This window comes from Toxotes jaculatrix, chromosome 21 (assembly GCF_017976425.1).
Source record: "Toxotes jaculatrix isolate fToxJac2 chromosome 21, fToxJac2.pri, whole genome shotgun sequence".
NCBI lineage: Eukaryota > Metazoa > Chordata > Actinopteri > Toxotidae > Toxotes > Toxotes jaculatrix.
The window spans coordinates 14202181-14224336 of NC_054414.1; the positions used below are offsets into that span (position 1 = coordinate 14202181).

The 22156-nt window shown below is 41.4% G+C and overlaps 5 protein-coding genes across 6 annotated transcripts in view; 2 read left to right on the plus strand and 3 right to left on the minus strand.

Moving 5' to 3' along the window:
* Positions 1 to 761: 761 nt before the first annotated feature.
* On the minus strand, positions 762 to 3070 carry LOC121175459 (leucine-rich repeat, immunoglobulin-like domain and transmembrane domain-containing protein 2). The gene is made up of 3 exons (XM_041029225.1): positions 2961 to 3070; positions 1980 to 2761; positions 762 to 1549 (listed from the first exon to the last, which is right to left on the minus strand). The coding sequence occupies exons 1-3, from the start codon at positions 3068 to 3070 to the stop codon at positions 762 to 764; spliced, it is 1680 nt and encodes a 559-aa protein (XP_040885159.1).
* A 1418-nt stretch (positions 3071 to 4488) lies between these two features.
* lrit1b (leucine-rich repeat, immunoglobulin-like and transmembrane domains 1b) lies at positions 4489 to 7787 on the minus strand. Its single transcript, XM_041066737.1, has 4 exons — positions 7666 to 7787; positions 6877 to 7337; positions 6221 to 6526; positions 4489 to 6087 (listed from the first exon to the last, which is right to left on the minus strand). Exons 1-4 carry the CDS (start codon positions 7785 to 7787, stop codon positions 5018 to 5020), a joined length of 1959 nt encoding a protein of 652 aa, XP_040922671.1. The 3' UTR covers positions 4489 to 5017.
* Positions 7681 to 22156, minus strand: part of LOC121201093 (poly(ADP-ribose) glycohydrolase) — a 57653-nt gene continuing 43177 nt past the window's right edge. Inside the window, exons 22-23 of one of the 2 annotated variants that reach the window (XM_041066729.1) lie at positions 7877 to 7944; positions 7681 to 7747 (exon numbers count right to left, since the gene is read on the minus strand). The gene's annotated coding sequence lies outside the window, so the exon portion shown is untranslated. The remainder of the gene's footprint in view (positions 7748 to 7876; positions 7945 to 22156) is intronic. The other variant, XM_041066730.1, reaches the window with a different exon arrangement.
* rgrb (retinal G protein coupled receptor b) lies at positions 11152 to 14720 on the plus strand. The gene is made up of 7 exons (XM_041066736.1): positions 11152 to 11625; positions 12045 to 12201; positions 12563 to 12684; positions 12779 to 12932; positions 13143 to 13260; positions 13859 to 13972; positions 14303 to 14720. The coding sequence occupies exons 1-7, from the start codon at positions 11550 to 11552 to the stop codon at positions 14438 to 14440; spliced, it is 879 nt and encodes a 292-aa protein (XP_040922670.1). The 5' UTR covers positions 11152 to 11549; the 3' UTR covers positions 14441 to 14720.
* On the plus strand, positions 19476 to 22074 carry slc18a3b (solute carrier family 18 member 3b). The gene has a single exon (XM_041066735.1). The coding sequence runs from the start codon at positions 19979 to 19981 to the stop codon at positions 21545 to 21547; it is 1569 nt and encodes a 522-aa protein (XP_040922669.1). The 5' UTR covers positions 19476 to 19978; the 3' UTR covers positions 21548 to 22074.

Here is a 22156-nt window from a genome sequence, read left to right on the forward strand (position 1 = left end):
GGATCGAACCCACGACCCTCCGATCTCAGGCCGGTCCAAAGTCTAAAGCTGCACTCTTAACATACTGCGCCCCCAAATTTTGATAAAGAATGTAGATATACTGATTTATGCCTCTGCCTATGTCACTGCTCACAAACAACTATACAATACCTGCTTAAATACGGCCAAAGATGGCTGTCTAATTCTGAGCTGGAGGGCTCAGGCTCACGCTCAGCCGACGTTGGCTCTGGGTTCATGTTGATGTTGCATGTCATTTCTTCTCGCTAGAATCAGGCCAGTCCACTAGCTCGTGCTGCTACCAAATGCGCGCTCTGCCATCATTGGAGGTAATAGAGCCACCTGATTAGTTGGCAATGGCAACCAACGCCTCAATGCAATCAGTCTATTTTTTTCATGCAAGATTTTGAGGAAATTATGTTCATAACGTAACGAGTAACGGCATAAATTGTAGAAATGTAGTGGAGTAGAAAGTACAGATAATTGCTGCAAAATGCAATGGAGTAAAAATCAAAAGTATGCATTATTATTTTTACTTAAATAAAGTACAGATAGGTAAAAAAAATACTTAAGTACAGTAAGAAAGTACAAATACTTTGTTACATTCCACCACTGGTCAGACATGACATATGTCCTTGCTCAGTTTGTGCAGCTTGAAATACATTTAAAGAACTCACTATTACCAGTATTTCTCTGTACTGATGTTGCTTTCTAGGCACAAACTGGGGCTATACTTAAAGGTATACATTTACCTGAATTTAATTCTAGTACAGATAAGCTGCACTCCCTCCTTTGGGCCGATCCTCAGATTTCCTTTTCTTTTTGGGCTTTTCCTCCGAGTTCTTGCACAGGCCTTCATCACTAGTCGCCTGTAGGCTGTCAAAGGTGCCCTGCCTTTCCATCCCCTGCAGGTTCTCTCTGTGCAGCCTGCGCTTCTTGCACAGATCCATGCAGCGCTCCACACAACTGAACCTGGCCTCCGTGGTGCAGGCGTACATGCTGGCTGGCACTGCCAACACCATGGCACACACAAGGACTATGATGTGGATAAGCCTCTCTCTTTGCTCCAGCTCACTGATGTCACTTCCTGTCACAAACACGATGCACTGGCCTTCCCTTGGTGGATGGTTCTTCAGGGTCACACAGACTTCATATTTGGTGACAGGAAGTAGGTCACTGACTGAGTAGCTGTTGATGCCAGGGCCAATGTAGATCATCTCCTTTTTAGGTGAATCATATTTGCCAAAGTGGATAGTGAACCAGGTCTCTGCAGGGTTGTCTGTCGCTGCATACCACTCAAGGGTGATACCGTAAACTGTCTGCTTGGCAATGCGGATGTCAATGTAATCATTAGCATCAGACGACAACATGGGGACAGGTGGAGGGAGAGGAGCAGAGGTGTTGGAGGCGCTGATGTTCACCATGATGCCGACAGAGGAGTTGCCAATGAAGTTGTTGGCCACGCAGGTGTAGAGTCCTCGGTCTGCCAGGTGAAGAGAGGGGATCACCAACTGGGAGGTGACAGTGTCTGAGTCCACTATAGTCTCTGTAGCTACAAGGAGAAAACAGAGCATGACTGTACTACTTTTAAATAAGAGGCTTGTTTACATTTGATAACAACATCCAATACAAAGTAACCCTCTAGAGCAGACTGGGGCAAACAATGCCTGCATCCATACGTAAAACGTCACGCTTTTGGCTTTTCAAAATAAAAGCATCACAGTTGTATTGCATGCAGGGCATGAATATTTTTTCATTTATATTCTAATTTATGGTTGGCTTCACTCGGGCTGGACAGGGACGCACAAATTGCCGGATGTGGCCCGTGGGCTGTAGTTTGCCCAGGTCTGCTCCAGAGGGTATTGTTGCCACATCTTTTCATAAAGCAGATGCAGGCTGAAGGTTCAAGATATACCTCACTAAGTGCTCCCACAGCAGGTTCACAACAGTTTAATGGATGGTAGTAATAAAAAAAATCTTACCAGCAAATCCTCTTATAATCTTCAGACTGTACATCCACTGAATGGTCGGGCCTGGCCTGGCCTTGACTAAGCATATGAGTGTTGCATTTGCTCCAAGAGGTAAAGTGATGTTAGTCTCTGGGGCAGATGCCACTGGCTTCATGCATGTTTTTAACTGGATCTCATGGAAAAACTTGTCAGCTTTGGAGATGGGGCCTGAGCACTTCAAATAAGAGTTCATCAGAATGATGGGAGGGCTGACTGCCCTGATGAATTCAACAAAGCCTTTGAGGCGACAATCGCACAGCCAGGGGTTGTCATGCAGCGCCAAAACCACATTGGAGACCAGCCCTTCTTTCCCCCATGCTTTCTCTGCTGTTTGGTAAAGAGGCCAATTGATGAAGACGTCTTTTGATATGACACTAAGCTGATTGAAGGATAAATCTAAGTAGGTGAGGGCAGGTAAGTGTCGCAGAGCGTGTTCAGGTAGGACGTCCAGTCGATTGTGCTTCAAATCCAAAATCTTGAGTTTGGGTGTGTCCTGAAATGCTGTCCACGGGACTGAAGTCAGCTTGTTCCCTTGTAGCCTCAGCTCTGTCAGGTTGGCAAGCCCCTCCAGGCTTTTAATGTTCATCAGGGTGATCTCATTGAAATTCAGCCAGAGGAACTCCAAGGCACCAACTTTAGAGAAAGATCCTTGCGGTAACTCAGTCAGGTGGCAGTTTTCAATTCGGATTTTGGTGAAATCATGAGGAATATCCTCTGGGATGTGTCCCATGGAGGTTTCCATACACAGTAAAGACCTGGAATGGTAAGACGGAATATGTTGGCAAGTGTATATTTCATCTTCACAGCTAATTTTCACATGGCATTTACACAAATTTATGGAAAGCGTTTGCACATTTTATCAGGTAACATTAAAGACAACATTCATGTATATAAAAGGGGGGTTACAGCTAACACATAACCTACTTTTAAGAGTTTGTATGAGTGGCAACTTACCTTCCCAAGTTATCATTTGTGCAGGAGCAGCCAATTGGACAAGTTGACAATCCAGGGGTGATGAGATAAAATACCAAAGAGATATGTAATGCGACATAAAAGGCGTCCATATTCCTGGAGGAGCATGTGAAATAGGCCTGTGAGGGCAAGACATGCCCATGGCTGCATGGAAGAAAGCCTATTACCTTAATCCCCCTTGACGTAACACTTAAGACACCAAATGACATTTGAGACACACAGGAAAGGTGTATTTATAGTAATGGTCCACTTTGTCTATATAAAATATTGTCTGATTTGCTCGGAAGCATGAAAACAATCTTCACAAATGTCGTTCAATCCAGATTCAGTAGGTTATGTTTGATTGTACTGCTCTACTTTCAGGTATGACCCCAAAATACTTTGCATCAGTCTAATTTAATTTATTTGTCCCCCACCAAAGCACAGGCATTGACATGACAGGAGGCCCATCTGCATTAAGTGGGCCGGAGCCAGGCTTAGCAGCCTAGAGAGGGAGGGCTGCTGAGAGACAGAGAGACAGATGTCTGGAGAGGACTGTAACCTGACCTCAATAATCTGAACACTGGTCGTCTCTCAGGTTGTTAAAGGCCAAATCAGCATTCAAAGTAATTGTGAAAACAGACAGTGTCTGCAGCACTCTAGCAGCACTCAATCTCTAACACACAGTTTTCCTTTATTGCCCAAGCCTTTTATAGGAACACCTTCTAGTTTAACAAGCAAAAAGATTAATCAGATGCTCCGTAAAATAGACAACCTCCCAGCTGATAGAAGACTCAAATTAAGGATTTCATATTTGGTGATTCCTTATTGTTTATCTCCTTTCATTACATATCAACTTAAGACATTTGCCAAGAAGTCTTTATAAATGTCTTTTTTAATGGTATTATTTTCATCTGCTTCAATACCAGATGCCTGTTTTATCTCAAAGGACAGAACGTTTGTTGTTGACAGATATACATGTGGATTACTCACTATACGCACGTATGTATACTAGGTTCTCAAAAGTTTCATTAAATCATGTGCATTACTGATGCTGCTTTATGTGTTAACAAGACCTTAGAGTCTAAATGCTCGCAGCACTGTGAGGTAGAGTGAAATGCTAATGGCAATCCATTTAATCATTGATGATATAGATCAGTCTTGACCAAGGTGGTGGACTGACCATCTAAAAGATAACGTTGCAATCCATGAAGCCACCCCGCTACCATGGCAAATAATGAAAATTTAATATTATGGTAAGAAGATCTTCACTGACACTGTTTCTGTGAATTAGCAGTCTACATGATGTTTACCTTCATTAAATAACACCTTTTAATACACGTAACAGGCTAATTTCTGCTTCAGCCAAGATGAATATTGATCTCTTAAAAACTATTTAAAAAAATAAAATTCTGAGATGCAAGAAAAAAGCTTGTAAGCATTTTTCAATATAAAAAATATTTATTTTTATACAGTACATTCATACATACACATATATTTCAGGTCACAAATATTTACGCATTATAAAATGTACTGTATTTTAGGTTTTTGACCCAACAATAAACCTGGCACATTAACATCATACTGACATACAAAATAGACTAATAACTGCTGGTTCATTCCTCTAAATACTTCAGGCTATGTTTTAAATAAAGATTAAAGATTTTAACACAATGCAGAGGTTACATCTTGGAAAAACATGTATTGGGTTTTAGACAGTTTAGGGCAACATTTCAAGACATTTCTCTCTGCAAAACATCAACTTTAAAAGTGCATGATCAATAAAAAAAAATTATACACATTTACACCACATGTAAATATTGAAACCATTGTTGCGTATATTCCCTTTTTTGCTGGCCACCAAATGAATGGTGGTTTTTATTCCCACAAGGCTGTAAAATAATGTAGTACATCCAATGCTGACAGAGCTATCAGTGAAGACCCTTGAAAGAGGATCATTTGAGTCTTTTGAGTCTCTGAGCACTGCGGCTTATCTATTCACATCACAGGCTGTTAGAAAACAAAGTGCATCCTCTGGAAGTTGAGGCATACCTTTGGTTTTAGCAGAAGTACTCGTTTGGTGGCCCCTCAGTCCTGGCTGTGGCCTCTGAGTCAACACTGGACCTTGCTGAGAGCAGCCTGTTGGATTCATCAGGGTTTAGCCTGGTCAGATACTCGCCCTCCATCCCTTTAGCTTTGGTCCCAGGGCCGAGGGTCTCAAACGTGACATAGGAGTCCTGCATCTCCTTGGACTGCCGCCCAAGCAGCTTTTGGCAGCGTTTCTTTATGGCCCCGCAACACACAATCAGTGTCAGGGGGACAGCAATCACGCATGCCACCGTTATCACCACCACATTAATAAGCTTCTGAGTGCCACTGGCACTGGCTGCCTCGTCTGTTGAGAAGATTACACACTGCTCCTTTTTTGGGATCAGGCCTTTGACGCAAACACAAGCGATGTACTTTGTTTTTGGCACAAGGCCGTCAATGGTGATTCGGTTTTTTCCGGCACCCACGTTGATCCGACGCATGTCTCTCTCACCAAATATAGCATATAGGACACTGAATTCTGTGGTGTTTGTGGCTGTGGGGGCTCGCCAGTTCAGGGAGACAGTATGGTCGGTGTCGCCAATCACCTTCACTGAGCGCACTACCCTTTTCTCTGGAGCTTGCTGCAAGGACGAGGCATTGGCTGCCAAGTTACCCAAAGCATCCTGCTCCACCTCCACTGACTTCTGGGGGTCTGAAACCTTGCCTCGTCCCTGAGAAGCACCGTCAGAGATGCTGTAGCTCTCAATCTCATACTTCCCAGTCACGCCTTTGCCATTGAGAGGTTCGATAATGGGCTGTCCAGCTGTGGTTGTTGGTGGAGGAACATATCTGGCAATTAGTTTCTCCTGGTATGCTGCTCTTCCAATGCTACCAGGTTTCTTCCCCCTGTTCCTCTTAGAAACGCCACCACCTGTCTCCTCTGACCGAAAGGAATCTGTGATCACCAAGGAGATGATGGCATCAGCAGTGCCCACAAAATTGGTTGCTTTGCACACATATTTCCCAGAGTCACGGTAGGAGACTGCAGGCACACTCAGGATTGACCAAATGATGCCCTCCTTTGAAATCTCTTCCTGAACTGAAAAATAAAAAGGCAGAAGTTAAGCAGATTAGTACAAAAAGAGTAACTTTATTCTCATTGACACCTTGACTTGGACAAAAATAGATAGTTCTAATCTAAGCATATCAAGAATTAGTTCAGCAGACCTCACCAGTGCCATTTATTTTCTTGCCATCAGCCCGGCTCCAGGACAGCTCGGGGATGGGGACTCCAACTGTGCCACAGCGGAGCAAAACATTGTTGCCCAGTGAGCTCCGAACACGAGCCACGGCTGTGTGCACCCGAGGGCCCTGGCACCTCTGCAGCTCTGCCTCAGTGAAAAGAACCCCTGACAAGCTCTCCGGATCAGCGCACCTAAGTCTGGTGTCGATTAGGGCCACGGATGATGATGGGGACTTCTGAAATTGAACCAGATCATACAGCCGGCAGTCGCACAGCCACGGATTGTCATGGAGGCCTGTAGAGGAAACAAAATGTGACAAAGGGCTGTCAGTGAAAAGACAAAAACCTGTTTTTTTTTTCTTTTTTCAACTCAGCATCCTCATATCAACTGCCGTCACTATGTCTGCCCTTAATATTGTCCTTTACACAACACCAGCAAGTCATCTTAAGACTAAGACCATGTGGCTGTAAGTTGCAATAAATAGAATTAGTCTGACAACTTGACACACTGCACACAATAACTATAATTAGACTAATCCCTAACTCAGCTTTAAATGTTTCTGTTGTCAAAGAAGTGGTCAGCATGCAAGGCAGCTTAAAAGGAATACTTTTCAGTATCCTAATATGTCACAGGCTGATCCTCACCAAGAATTAGTTTGGAGGAATCACTGTCCTGGGATGGCTTCACACTCAGCCACATTGTGAGAACTTCAGCAGGAACTGTTGTCAGACTGTTGCTGGATAAGTCAAGATAGGTGATATTCTTAATATACACAGTGGCTTCAACAGGGATGGTGGAAATCTTGTTGTTGTGCAAGTCGAGGAGCCTCAAGTTTGGCATATCAGTCAGAGACTCCCAGGGGAAGGAGGTGAGAGTGTTTCCGTCCAGCCTGAGCTCATCCAGGTTATAAAGACCCCGGAAACTGTCAACATTCAGTGAATTCAGTGAATTGAAAGACATCCAGAGGAACTCCAGGTTATTGAGGTAGTGGAAGTTGTCGCTAGAAATCCTTGTGATTGCTGTTTTCTCGATACGAAGCTTTGATGTGTCAGTGGGGAAATTTGGGGGGACCACTGTGATTTCTGGATCATTACAAAGCACACTCCTGCAAGAAAAAAAATAGACATTATTATTGCTTATTATTAATAAGCACAATATTACGGCTACTTTCAAATTGTATGGGTTTGTAGAAGTGAATTTAGTAACAAAAATAACATATTTATATATTTTCTCCCTCGGTTTAATAAAAAATTACAGTTCAGCCTTTTAAAACATAGTAACCTATTGTTCAGTAACAAGCAAAGGAGATTAAAGAGCAACCTCCAAGTTAATCCTCTATTATATAGTGACTGAACAGAAGAAAGCTACAGTAAAAATAAAAAGCATGTATAGAATAAAATTCAAACAATAGAACGAGTATTTGCTGCACTTGCCTCGCTTTGGACCCGTCGCTTAATTTGTGGAAGAAGCAGCTGCATTGTGCAGGACATGAACTTCCCAACAGAGGAAGAAAAACTAAAGCCAAACAAAAAGCAGCAGTTAAATGTCGACTCATTTTTTCTGCCGCAGGATACTAAACGCTATGCAACTAAACTACAATTTAAAAAAAAAAAAAAAAGAAAAGAAAAAAAAACTCGATCTAACCGGACATCGGATTCATCGTGGTTGTTCTGCAGGCTCCCAGCTCCATACTGCTCCGACTGGTCTGAATCCTGAGATAAAAAGGATAGGCAGGGATTAGAGAAGGACTTGGGTTATTTTCATTCACACGATTAGGCTATTGCTTCCTGGAAGCTGATAGGCTGCATAGTTTTCACTTTCATTCTCATGGAAGTTCTCTCCAGTAGTTGATTGGATGGTTAATTATGGACACAATAAACTGTACACTACATCACCTAAATACAAGTAGACACAACAGACCTACACGCAGGATAGAAAGACAAAATCTACCTAACTGTAGCCAACAATCGTGCATAGTTATTATTTTTTTCTTTTCTTAGAGAAAGATTTTAAATTGAGGAATTTTGTGACAGCTGTAAATAACTTTAGATTTTCATGCTGCCATTTCTATGGATGTCATACAGTTGCAGGTCCTTTTAACATAGTTCTGGACTCCTCGAGTACTGGTCGACGTGGTCCATGAAATGCTCAATACACTGGCGTACTGTGGTTTGCACGACGGCTATAACTTTGTTTCGAATGACCACTAGATGGCAGTGAAGAGTTACTAAGTGTACTGGGTTAGTCACCTTCTTGTTATCAGATCCAAACTTCAAACCAGATAAATGACCGTGGACAGGACCAGGCCATCCAACCCAGGTGATCCTCGGGTTTAAATACTTTTTTTTTTTTTTTTTACCATTTGTCTTCCTCTTATGTTTATAATTTCAAATTTACACGGAAAGCATAAATTCACGTTTCACAAAGAAAATTAAAATAAGCCTTGGACGTAATCAAATCCTATAAACACTCACGCATTGTTTTCTCATTCACAGACACAAAGTCCAAGAATTATGAAAGAATAAACTTCAGTTTTTAAGATCATTACTATACTACTTTTACAATATTATGTGGCAATACATTACACATTGATATTTTGCATAAAACTGCATGTTTAAGTGTGACACACTTTGTGGCTGACAGACATGTTGTCACAGTCTCTGAGGGTTTTTCACAGGTGCGGGGGTTTAGAGACGGGGCTGTCCGGCGGGATTTCAAATCCTTTAATCCAGTCATCTCTCTGTCTCTTATTAATACATCTTTGTTCCATTTCTTTCAGGAGGGTTGTCCCAGGCAGGACCAGAGCAAGAACTACAACCCTGCACGTCTCACTGCCTCCCTCTCCCCATTTGACCTCCAGTGAGACAAATCTTGGATCAGGGATGGGGAAGGAGCTGATATATTGTCTCAAGGCGTTAGATTAAAATAGGTGTTTTTAGAAAAAGTAAAATTGTATTTGCAACAGTAAATGTTCTCCTAACGGAGAATGGCCCCAGTTTTAAATTACGTATGTATAGGTGAGTGAAGGTATTCAAATATTTCTCCAGATTTTTTTTTTATCACTTGGTGCTTTAAAAGGAATAAACCAAAACTTTCTGTGGGTGCAGATGCACTTTCAACAGTGAAACCTTTGTTTCATTGCAACATTAGCAGATTAACTATTTGCCAATGTGCCAATGTACAACCACTCCAAAGGTGTGAGCACTTTGGAGAAAATATTACAGCCAGGTCAGTTTCAGCCATGGGTTTTATTCTCAAATTTTCATTCCCAGCTAAACAAGATGAGGAGACTCCCACTGTTGTGACATCAGTCAATCCTGATGTCTTACAATAAGTCAAGGTTGGACTGTACTGGCGTTTGCAAAGGACATTTTTCAAGTAAACCTTCCAAGAGACTACATAGTGCAGAAAGAGAGTAGAAATATGTTGCACAGTGATTTTCAACTAGAAAATGTTGTAAATTTGTGACTTTAGCATTTTGTTAAAAATTGAGTTTTTAAAAATACAAATCAAACTTCTTCAGGGTTAGATTATAATTCCACAAGTTGATCAATCCACTGCATTCACGTTTTCTGTGGCGCTGGTTCAGCCTGGCTCTTATTTCGTCACGCTCAGCTGCAGTAGATTAAAAGAATGTTTTATCAAATCTTTTGCATTGTGAAATTGGCACGCTGCTGCTTTATGTTCCCACCTGGCCTCACTCTGCTCCCTCAGCTCCTGACAAACACTTTTACAGGCAGTAGAAAAACATGCTGATATACAATTCAGATGTTTATTTATTTATTTTTCTGAAAGTGAGGAAGCCTGGATGGGATGCTGAGCTTTTAGTCAGGACAATATGGGCAGTTTGAGAAAAGGGTATTATAAGTCCATTGGGACACATCATTACTTCATAGTTAATGAGTTTGTGGTAATCTGTGGACAGATTAGTGGTGCAATCAGACTCTGCCCAAATGTTACATTTTAAAAGCTTCAGGCTGCTGCGAGAGCCAAAGGTCACTTTTCCAGTGTCCTCGTTTTTAAGGGTTATTTTGGTCAGCAGTTCAAAATAGATAAATGAGTAAATGAATAAAGTCCTGAGGCTTTCATGGACTATATTTGACCTTTTACACATAAAACAAAAAACATACTGAGTTAAAACAAACTGGGTAAGAAAAGAATGTAGTGCACGTGCCATGTGTTAGACTGCACAGTTCTTTGCTGCTTGTTTATAATATTAATGGCAGTTGGAATAAATTTTGGAGTAAATAAATGATATTGGAAGGGATGTGGAGGGTCCTGTATAGTGATGTATGTTTTCAGTGTAACTGACTTGGCAAAAGGATCTGAATGGTTGATGATCCAAGGGAGTTTTGGTTTGTTTTTGAGAAGTTGTAATTTTTAAAGGTAGAAGTACTGACTGTGTAAACTGTTACAAAAACTGACTTTAAAAGTCTTGAGTTTCATGAGCAGAAACAGACACTGCCCTGACGTCTTGTGCACAAAGTCACTGTGTTGAGAAAAAGACAGGAGTCTGTCTGTTGCAGTGTAGATGAAGCTGCCTCCCACCTGCTTGACACCCTGGCTTTTTGGTACATGAATTCAGAGTCAACTGGATTAAGTTTCTGTGGAAACATGTCCTAAACTTGAGCAATTTTTAAATAAAAAATCACAACACTCACGTGTGTGTACTAATAATAGTGAAGCAGTGGAGTAATAATTCCATCACCATCTTATTATTTCAGACATAATAAGCGACACATCTTCTTTTGGAAAAAAAAAAAAAAAGAAATTTAGAATAAAGCTAAATAACCTCTGGACAGTGATTTCCCCCTGTAGGCAGAGTGATTAAGGGTTAACACTGTGATTTGCTTTGGACTGGTTTTCTGGCTCCTTCTGAACAACAGATGAACTGGCTGCGTTACCCCACCTGAGACTGTCCAGCCCATCCACCAACTTGAAAGACAACATTTCCCATGTTTCCTTTCTCTTTTCTTATCAGCCACAACAGTTGCAACTAGTGAACTAGTAGAAGGAAAGTTCGTCTCTGCACCGAAGATTTTCTGCAGTAAAGTTTCAAATTCATAGATCAGAGAGTTGCGCAGTAAAGGCGCAAACTTTTTCGATCACAAACTTTCCTGAAGTTTGTAGGTCGTCTGCTCGTTAGGACATTCTTCGGGGGATTGCAAAAGGGGGTTTACCAAGATTAGTCTCTTTATGCTTTTTCACGTGAAAGAGCCTTTATAAAGGCGTCATTTTGTTGGAGACGGTGCTGGGCTACACAACCGGAATAAGGACTTGTCTTTTTTTGTGCAAAGTGTAATTTGTGCATTTCAACATGGCAGCGTATACATTACCGGAGGGATTCACGGAGTTTGATATGTTTACATTTGGCACAGCGCTTCTTGTTGGGGGTAAGTGGACCGATCAAACAGGAAGACATGTTTATACAAGAATTAAAGGGACAGTACACTCTGAAAGCGTTTGTTTATATAGGAAAAGTATCATGAGAATCCAGACTTTCCATTTCTTTTTATTTGTCTCACTATGTTTAAAAACTCAAGTATTGTCTTAGAGTACAAGTTTACAGTCTCCCAACCAAAATCATGCAAAGGTCCAGTACTTGGTTTTAGAAAACTCTACCTTTAACTGTTCCTAATAAAGCTGTACTAAATATATCCTGTTTCAAGGCCTTGATGTTTGCAGACTTTTAAGTTTAGGGTAAGATCAGGGTTATAAGACTGTGCGGATAAATTCAAACTGACAAGTGGGGTTAAACTTCAGTTGGCTGTTGAAAAGTAAATACGGATCTCGCTTTCTTTTTCACATTCAGGCCTGCTTGGATTCTTCCTCAATGCCATCAGCATCCTGTCTTTCCTCACAGTGAAGGAGATGCGGACTCCCAGTAACTTCTTTGTGTTCAATCTTGCTGTGGCTGACATCTTTCTGAATATTAATGGACTCACAGCTGCCTATGCGAGCTACCTCAGGTATCATTTTCCTTTCACAGGCACTTTTTTATCATTGTGGTAGTACTGCTACATTTCTACATACTACATTTCTTTTGACAACCCCCTCCCCCACCTCTAAAAAAAGGCTGAGTATTTGATGTTACCCATGGGGTATCACACGCTGAATAAGCCTCTGAGTTTCATAATCCGATCCACAATCCACTTCATTGAGTGTGTAAAGTTCACATTTTGCAGCCGACTTGTTGGAAGTTACCTAACAAGTTTTTACTGACTGGAAAACAAATGACAAATGAAGAAGAATAAAGCAACAATTACATAAAGTTTTTGGTTCCTGTTTAAACATGATGGAGTATGACTGAAGTTTTGTTGTCTTCTCTAGATATTGGCCATTCGGTCAAGATGGATGTGGCTATCACGGTTTCCAGGGGATGATAGCTGTCCTGGCCTCCATCAGTTTCATGGCTACCATCGCTTGGGACAGATATCACCAGTACTGCACCAGTGAGTACAACAAATCACCCGTACTGCACATTCAGTTCACTCTGAAGACGTGTGTGGAAAATACATGAACGTTATGAACGTTTTAATTCTGTAGGACAGAAGCTTTTCTGGAGCACAACTCTGACAATGAGCAGCATAATCTGGATTCTTTCCATCTTCTGGGCTGCTGTTCCTCTAATGGGATGGGGCGTCTATGACTTTGAGCCCATGAGGACTTGCTGCACGCTGGACTACACCAGAGGGGACAGGTAGAGTTATAGAAGTATGGGAATGATACTAAAACTTGAATCTTGGCTTGGACAAATGACCAATTTGCTGTTGCTTTGTTTCTCTGTTGTTCTCTCTATTGTAATGTTTTTGGTCAATTCTGATTACTTACAGTGTAAAAATACTCTCGGAAACAGCAGCTACATGGAGCGTTTTGACAGATATTTTTCCTGTTTATCTCTTTTCGACAGGGACTATGTGACCTACATGCTAACCCTGGTGCTGCTGTACCTGATGTTCCCAGCTTTCACCATGCTGTCATGTTACGATGCCATCCACAAACACTTCAAGAAGATCCATCACTACAGGGTAAATGTGCCACAAAGAAAAGGCATTTTCGGCTTTACCTGACCTGGATTGAGATGTTTGAGCTGTGGTCTTAGTACACAGAGTCCTTTGTGATTATTATATTTGGGAAAACAGAAACAGAAGTCTTCTTTGATTACCAGACAAATGTACAAAAGACTAAACAGTGACCAATTTGGGGGAAAAAAAAGCATCTTGAAAATTATGATGGGAATACAGTTATCCACTTTCTTGCTGAGAGTTATAAACTCTACATTGTTTCCCATGGCTACAGATGACTGGCTAAGAAAATACCAGAAGTGCATAGCTACTCCACTTGACTGCCCTGTGTGCCCTGAAGCTTGATTCAGGGCACACAGGGCATGAAATCTGCACTGTCTGATATCTGCGCCTGAGTGGCCAGATAATGTACAGAACTCACATATTACAGACAAACACATTATTAGGCTAAACTTTCATTGTTTCATCTTGTTCTTTTCAGTCTCCAGGAATGAGATTTTGTTTGTCCTTATTTGAAGCTGCATTGTCTCATCTGCAAGTTCTAAATCCCCTAAACTGCATGCATAATATCTACACTAATATACCAAATTTTGTTTTCTAGTTTAACACCAGTTTGCCCTTGAGGGTCATGCTGATGTGCTGGGGCCCCTATGTCCTCATGTGCATCTACGCCTGCTTCGAGAATGTGAAGGTCGTGTCTCCAAAGCTGCGAATGGTGAGTTCTTATTTTAATTCAGTCTAACAGTTTGAGGGAACATACAATCAACATAGTGAAGAAAGACAGAAGGAAGGAACCTCCAGCTGCTGACCAGGGTAATTCTGGTTTACTAAAAACCTCTGACGTCTCATGTGTCTTGCTCTGCTGAGACTTCATTGTAGCGATGTTGCCATGTTCCTGTAGTAGCAATTACTTTGTTGAGAACAATGTTTTCTTAGCCAACAGAACCAATGATGGCCAGAACTATAAAAATAAGACCCAGGTTGTAATAAATCAGAGCTATAGCTATACTAATTCATGTCTCTAAGTACTTGTTTCCTCTCTCAGGTGCTTCCAGTTGTTGCAAAGACAAATCCTATCTTCAACGCTCTCCTCTACTCATTTGGAAATGAGTTCTACCGAGGTGGCGTGTGGCACTTCCTCACAGGACAAAAGATTGTTGATCCCGTTCTTAAGTCAAAATAAAAGGAAACTCATAATCTTCTGTTAAAAATCCAAGACCATCATTTGCTCTTATGATAGGTTCTTCTTATTTCTGGTAGGGTGTGGTAAACTAAACATCACTGAGCCATTTAGAAGTCTGTACAGTCTCTACATTTGGAGCTGCCACTGTAGCCTTACGTTGGATCTGTGTTAATTTATCTATTTTCAAATTATTGCATTCTTTCTACAGCAATGTGTCTTTAACCTTCCCTGCTCCTCCGTCTCTGTTAAACAACTAACAATAAAAACATTGTGTTGCTGCTCTTTGGCTATACGTGCCATCTATTTTCAAAAGGTTTTCAACTTGCATAACTGAGCTGCTTTAAGTAAGGAGCCTAATTTCTACAGTTGAACAGCATCCTTAGATGCCCTCTCAGTACACGGCTGTCTAAAGCATGTTCTAAGAAGATTAATGCATTGTGTTTTTGTAAGGAAGACTGTTAGAGGTGATGTAACTTCTATACTTAGTAAGGAAGCATTCACTGTGTTAAGACTCTATTATGCAATTATGCTGTTGTCAATACCTGAGACATACTGAACTTAATCCCATTTGTCGGTAGCTGATTATTTAGGTCCATAAACTTATAAATAAATAGATAAATGTAGCTAAATTAGATAGAGTATTCCTTCACATAAAGAAGTCATTGTACAACTGTTTACCACAGGAACTACATATCAAACCTATAAGACCTAAACATGAAAATAAAAGGTAGTTTGAATGATAGATAGGAAGTTATGCAGGTAGACCAAGAAATTTGAGGAATTAAATCCCTGTTGACACTGATTAATCAGGGCAGCAACATTAATGACGCCAGCATTAAAATGTATTTTGCTCTGTTGTACCCATTTCCTTGGATTTCATGCACGCCATTTTGTCTTCTCTAAATGTGAGCCAAGTGTTACAGCGTCAGCAGAGAAGAAGAGACTGCAGCTCTCTGATCTCTGAGCTGCTAAATACATGCACTCCAGAAATAAGCCACAGTGAGACAAAGTCTTTGTCACACTAACCTCAGAGGTGAGTGACGCTCTTGCCAGGCAGTCGTCAGCAAGTGAAATCCTCTCACCGTCAATGGCTGCCTGTCTTAACAGAGGAGGAGTCGTCATTAATGAGCAACAATCAGGCAGATTCCGACTCCGGAAATAGTCCTGTTGACTGCTTAAATTAGAATAAGAATCAAATTTGCATAATAATACATTTTAAGTCTCCAATTATAGAGTTACCAGCATGTAGCAGGAATGATACTTTGCCTAATGAAGGCATCACTTTATAAATTATCAGTGCCAGAAGGGAAAGCAGCAAGGGATGGTATTTTTTTGTTTGTTTTTTTTTAAATAACAGAGATAGAAACACAAGACTTGAACCAACCCAAAATCAAAGTATAAAAAACAGTATTCAGTAAAACTACAAATTAATTAATTTAAATGTAAAACATGCTTTAGTAACCTCTGTGCCTAAGTACAGCCTCACAGAGTCATTAGCGTGACAATAGACACTTTGTGACTTCAGGAATTCTGTTATGCAGCTGACTCTTCAGTGTTAGATGTTCTTCCAACACATGCACGAGGCTTTGCTCATTAGCAGGTATTAAATGCTGGACATAATCGTGTACTTCCTCATAAAGTCTACTGCTCTGCGTCCACCTGGGACGATCAGGGTATTTCTCAGGGAAGACTGAGGAATCCGACAGATTAGCATCAGTTTCTTGGAAAGAAACGTTCCTTTGACTGATGGCTGATTACAAGACAGTGTGTGGACTAGTGATCTAATTCAGTCAGGGCTGTAGATAGAAGCAGCAGTAAGAGCAACAAGTGCACAGGAAGAAAGCAGAACGGCTTGTCACAGGCAGATATAGCCTCTCTGAGCTTTCATCCAAAACGTTGTTCAAATAAATAAATCTGATCGCCGCAGTTTTCATTTCAGTCGAGTCAGGATTTAAATTGCCATTCACCCGCAAGGTGAGGTGAAGGTGTTCCTGGGTGGGCTTGAATGTTACAGTAAGTGTGTTAAATCTAATGCTATTCAGACAGATGGTGTTTTTAAAAAAAAAAAAAAACATCTGTCCTTACACAGCAGAAAAAGCAGCCCCACTCCACATGGATCCACACGTGACATGTTCAGAGAGATTTAGTTTATCAGGGTCAGATTTTGACCTTAAGAACTCATGGACACCAGAACCATAGTCAGAAATTTAGAGATACTGAGGCTGTTAGTTCCCCTGGTGCAACCACATCCCACTCTGTTTAAGTGCACAAGACAGCTGCTGAGTTACGGTTTGGGAAAGAAAAAAATCAACAGAACATAACAGACTTTACTGAGTAGAAGTGGAAGCACAAAGGTCATTTGAAGGAAAGAAGTTAAAAGTTAATGATCAACAATGTTTTTGGTCCAGTAAGCACAGTGGTGGATGTTTATGCTGAATAAACATTAAATAATCATGATGAGTATTTCATCTCATTCTTGTGTAAAAGACAAACCAGGTCAGAAGTGAGAAACTACTCATTTCTGACTTATCTGTTTTTTTAGAAAAGAAAACCAAAGGTCAGAGTAAATCCTACATTAAACATTACAGTATACAGGCCAGGGGTCACATTAGATGACACAATGGAAGGAGACATGTCACATGACAATAACAAAGCTCTTACATAACAATGCATGTGTCTGTTCCTAAACCCTAATGGTTTCTCATTCACCTGACATTTTGATTTGATGTATTACAGCACAATCTGTGTCAAAGAGGTGACATACAGTCCCTTTGTTGCTGACGCTCTGCCAAGTTACTAGAATGAGTTTGTGGAGATTATCCATGTAGTCACGTCTCTGCGCCGTCACTCGCATGAAATCTGTATTTAGAAAAGCTGTAGTGGGCCTGTGGTATAAGGGTATAATATAAACAGTGTTTATCTTAACCCGCTGCCACCACGACCCGGCGACCGATAAGCAGCAAAAATGGATGGATGGATGGATGTTTATCTAACAGCTGCTGCTGTGCCAAGCCTCTCTCATTAGTGAAATTGGGCAGTTATTTCCTGTGGTGTGTTAATCCTCCCGTTGGTGTATTAATGTTGCCTTTTCTGCATCAAATCATCCACTGACCACACTGGAGACTCCACTCCACTCCACTGCTGACTGAGACCATCGTCCAATCTACGGTTTTACATAACAGCAATCATCATAAGTGTTTATCTCAACAACTAGAAAATAAGATGCCGTCTTGGCTGTGGTTATTACCCATAATAACATCTGTAACAGAGGTACTGTAACACAAGTCACGTTTGGTTAAGGTAAATGTAAATATAAATATATACTGTCACATTAAGTATGTAAATATGCAAATAGCAAGTGGGAAATAATTTATCTTAATAATATAGTTAATAATAATATACACTTGTGTGTTTTAATTGATTTTATTGCTTGTATTCTGGGATTGTTTTTAATGTGTGTGTGCTTGTTTGTGGACTGAATGTCTTGTCCCTTGAGGGAGGAATAAAGCATTTTGAATCTTGAATCACATAGATTCATTTAAAGAGTTTTACAGTCAGATCATGAATTACACATTTTTTATCATTTGCAAGTTTTCACTGCCCTCTACTGGCAAATGATAATATATCTAATTAAGAAGATAGATATACTAAATTAAAATATTAATATAATAAAAAATAAAACCCAAATCTTTTATCCTTTTAACATGATGCAGAAAATTAAAATTAGGTTTTTTACACTAGGGTAAAATAACCAGTTACACTTTAAGCCCATCTATTTTGCATTTATAGGCTCTATTCAAACATTTAATAAAAGTTTAGAACACCATAAGGCAGTAATACGAATATTTTAAGTTCTTATTAATGTACAGTATTTGTCACTAATTATAAACTCTCACATTAAGACATTTTTACAACAGTGTTTTACTATGTTGTCTTTTATTATCTCCCTCCATTATCTGCTTCTACAGGAGTGGCAAAGGGCCAAACGTACACTGATACTAAACATGTGCACAATTCATTTATTTTAAAACTGAAGAGGACGGTATTACTCCGCTGAGGTACTGGGATGATTTTTCATGGGCGTTGGTGTGTACTTGTAAATTTTCACCACAAGGTGTCGCCGGTGTCTTGTGCTAAATTAAAAAGGATCTCCACATGGTCCGTACCGTGGTTGGCACGATTCCATCTCAGGACATGAAAGCTGCGGGCAGTAGTCTTTATGTGAACACACCGTTTTATTAGTGTTGTCATTAACATGAATCGGTTCCCTGGCTACATTTTAACTAAGCAATAAACAGGTAAGGTGTGGACAAGCTGCGCAGGTGTTTCCCACGTTTGTCCCCGGTGACGGGAGCTGTCCACAGCCGCGTGGTGTTGAAATCTCTGCTGCAGTGGGTCTTCTATGAGTTCATGGCAGACTGACAGCCTTTTTCAAAACCTTCTTATATTTAACTACAAACTTTTCCTTAAGACGTCAGTGAATTCATTCACTTGGACATTTTATTTAGTTTTAACGTTGTGTCAGTAACGCTTGACTTCCCCAAATAATATTTAAAGAGAGAGATTTATTATCTAGTGTAGTTATTTTTTATGATGGTTTGTAGTGTTCTTTAGTCTCCTGAAGACGTTTCTCTTATGGTTTAGGGACTTGTACCCATTGTGGGCGTGTATATGCGCACGCTGTTATTTGAATCTTGAGATTAATATCGGGCTGTTTTCTTTAGTAAAGATTTATCTGATGCCTCAGCTCCGCGTGCGCATAGCCTATACTGCAATACATTAATATGAAACATTATATTTTTCCGTAACATTAAACTCCAGAGTGACACACTGGACATTAGGAATAAGAAAGCCTCTTTTTTTCCCTCCCTGCTGTTGTAGAGGGGTCGTGATGTGGTGCTCATTGGCTCTTATTGGTTGAAGTGATTGCTGCCATGGTTGGAAATTAACATAAAGGAGGCAAGTGACGAAGGGATCCACTTGGGGGCAAGCTGGTGATGCGTCATAGCTCTCGGTGAAAAGGGGAGACAAAAAAAGGACTAAAATAGCGCCGAACCTGCGGGTTAATGTGCACCAATGGCCACGAAGTCACTCGTGGTCTCAGAGCTGAGCGCAAAAGTGCCACAGGTGATAAGAGGTATGAACACAGAGATGAGAGACTCGGAGCGTCTTCGGTGCCGCAAATAAGTAACAAAATCGCTCCAAACAAACTTTGCCATGTAAGATTAGCGGCCGAAAGCTCTGCACGGTGCAGAAAACCTGCGATTTCACCACGTCACTTCTCGGGAGATCATGAAACAACATCGGATGTGGCTGAGGCGAGGACAAGTTGAGGCAGCTGAAGAAAGCCATCTTCACCGATGAAGCAGCCAAGTTCCTCTGCGCCTCTCCCTTTACGCACAGGCGAGGTGAGGACGGAGAGCATCACATCAATGTAGAGAAAACACCAATGAGTCATCCGAGGTGCTGAAAGATCGGCAGCAGACGGGAGAAGCACAACTAACATTCTGAACCGAAAAACATCAAAAAAAGCACACTATGGATGGAGAAGGGGGATCCTCCGGGCTGGCTAAATCGGCCGCCGTAAAACTGTCCGAGATGGGCGAAAGAACCAAGCAGTTAGGCACCGCGATGAGGGATCCTCACCAGCAAAGACGGATCATATTAGTGATAGTCTGCGTGGCTCTCCTGCTGGACAATATGCTCTACATGGTAATCGTGCCAATTATTCCAGACTATCTTGCTGATCTGGAGAGTGAGCAGTCAGAGCACGTCCACGTAGTGATGCACCCCAACACTTCAGCCAACAGCACAAGCCAAGACAAAAGCAACAAGGACAATTTAGATATCCAGATAGGAGTACTTTTTGCATCTAAAGCCATCCTGCAGCTGTTAGTTAACCCGCTGTCGGGAACTTTCATAGACCGGGTTGGATATGACATTCCACTGTTAATTGGACTGACTGTTATGTTCGTATCCACCTGTATATTTGCGTTTGGGGAGAACTATGCGACGCTCTTTGTGGCAAGAAGTTTGCAGGGTCTGGGGTCTGCTTTTGCGGACACCTCTGGAATCGCGATGATAGCTGACAAATACACGGAGGAGGCAGAGAGAAGCAGGGCGCTCGGCATCGCTCTGGCGTTTATTTCTTTCGGGAGTCTGGTGGCGCCTCCCTTCGGGGGCGTCCTGTACGAGTTTGCGGGCAAGAGAGTGCCCTTCATCGTGCTCGCCTGTATCTGCCTGGCGGACGGCTTTCTGATGCTGACTGTGATCAAACCGTTCTCCAACAGGACTAGAGAGAACATGCCAGTCGGCACCCCCATATACAGACTCATGATCGACCCGTACATAGCTGTGGTAGCCGGGGCGCTGACAGTGTGCAACATCCCCCTGGCATTTCTAGAGCCCACCATAGCCAACTGGATGGAGACCACCATGCACTCCACTCAGTGGGAAATGGGACTCACATGGCTCCCAGCCTTCTTCCCTCACGTCCTAGGTGTGTACATTACAGTTAAATTGGCAGCACAGCATCCAAATTTGCAGTGGTTCTACGGAGCTTTAGGCATGGTTATCATAGGAGCGAGCTCCTGCACAGTCCCCGCATGCAAAACTTTTGGACAGCTCATCGCCCCGTTGTGCGGCATTTGTTTTGGCATTGCACTTGTAGACACTGCCCTGCTTCCCACACTTGCGTTTTTAGTTGACGTGCGTCATGTTTCTGTGTATGGTAGTGTTTATGCTATAGCAGATATTTCCTATTCTGTCGCATATGCTATGGGTCCTATAGTCGCCGGGCAGATAGTGCACAATCTCGGGTTTGTACAACTTAATTTGGGTATGGGTCTCGTCAATGTGCTTTACGCACCAGCCCTGCTGCTGCTGCGCAACGTATGCCGAATGAAACCGTCCTACTCAGAGCGAGATAACCTGTTAGAAGAGGCTCCGCAGGGGCTGTACGATACTATCAAGATGGAGGAGAGGAGAGCTAAAAAGAAGGGCTACAGTTCGGCAGGGAACTGCCTGCCAGTAGATGAAAATGGGTTTGACCCATTTGGAGCACAGCGGTCCTTGTCAGAAGAGTCGTCCGGTCCGGAGTACACTTAGACCGGCCACACTCTGACCCCCCCCCGAAACATTCCCCTAAAAAGATTTGAGGCCGGCAGGCTATAATCTAGTATTTTAAACTTTTCTGTAAGTACCGATGTGCAATATAAACACCCAATCACCAAAATCATGATTGTGTGACCCGTTTTCCAAAGTTTATATTTTCTTTTTTTGACTGTGATTTCATTGTGTCGAACAAGTCTATGTAGCGTTTGTCATGGACGTATAACTGGAGTTTTGTGAGAGATCTATCAGCTACTGTTGAATTCGTGTGTATCACTGAGTATTGTAAAAAGATATAAATAGATAAATGTGCGTACAAGATTATACGGGACCAACTATAAGCAGCACATTTCCCCCCTCACACAAAAATAGCCTATATTTTTAGTCTCTAAGGAAACTTTTTTTACTTGCACATCAAAGGCCTCATTTTCTTGATTTTGTTGTTGAAAAATTCGTGAATCTTAATTTTTCTAAAAAAAAAAAAAAAAAAAAGTGGGTCTGTTTGTTATTATTTTGATTTCAGAGATGTTTTTGTTGTTGCTGTTCGAAAATAAATGTATAATAATAAATGGATTTTGTACATATGTGGATATATGCACAATGTAA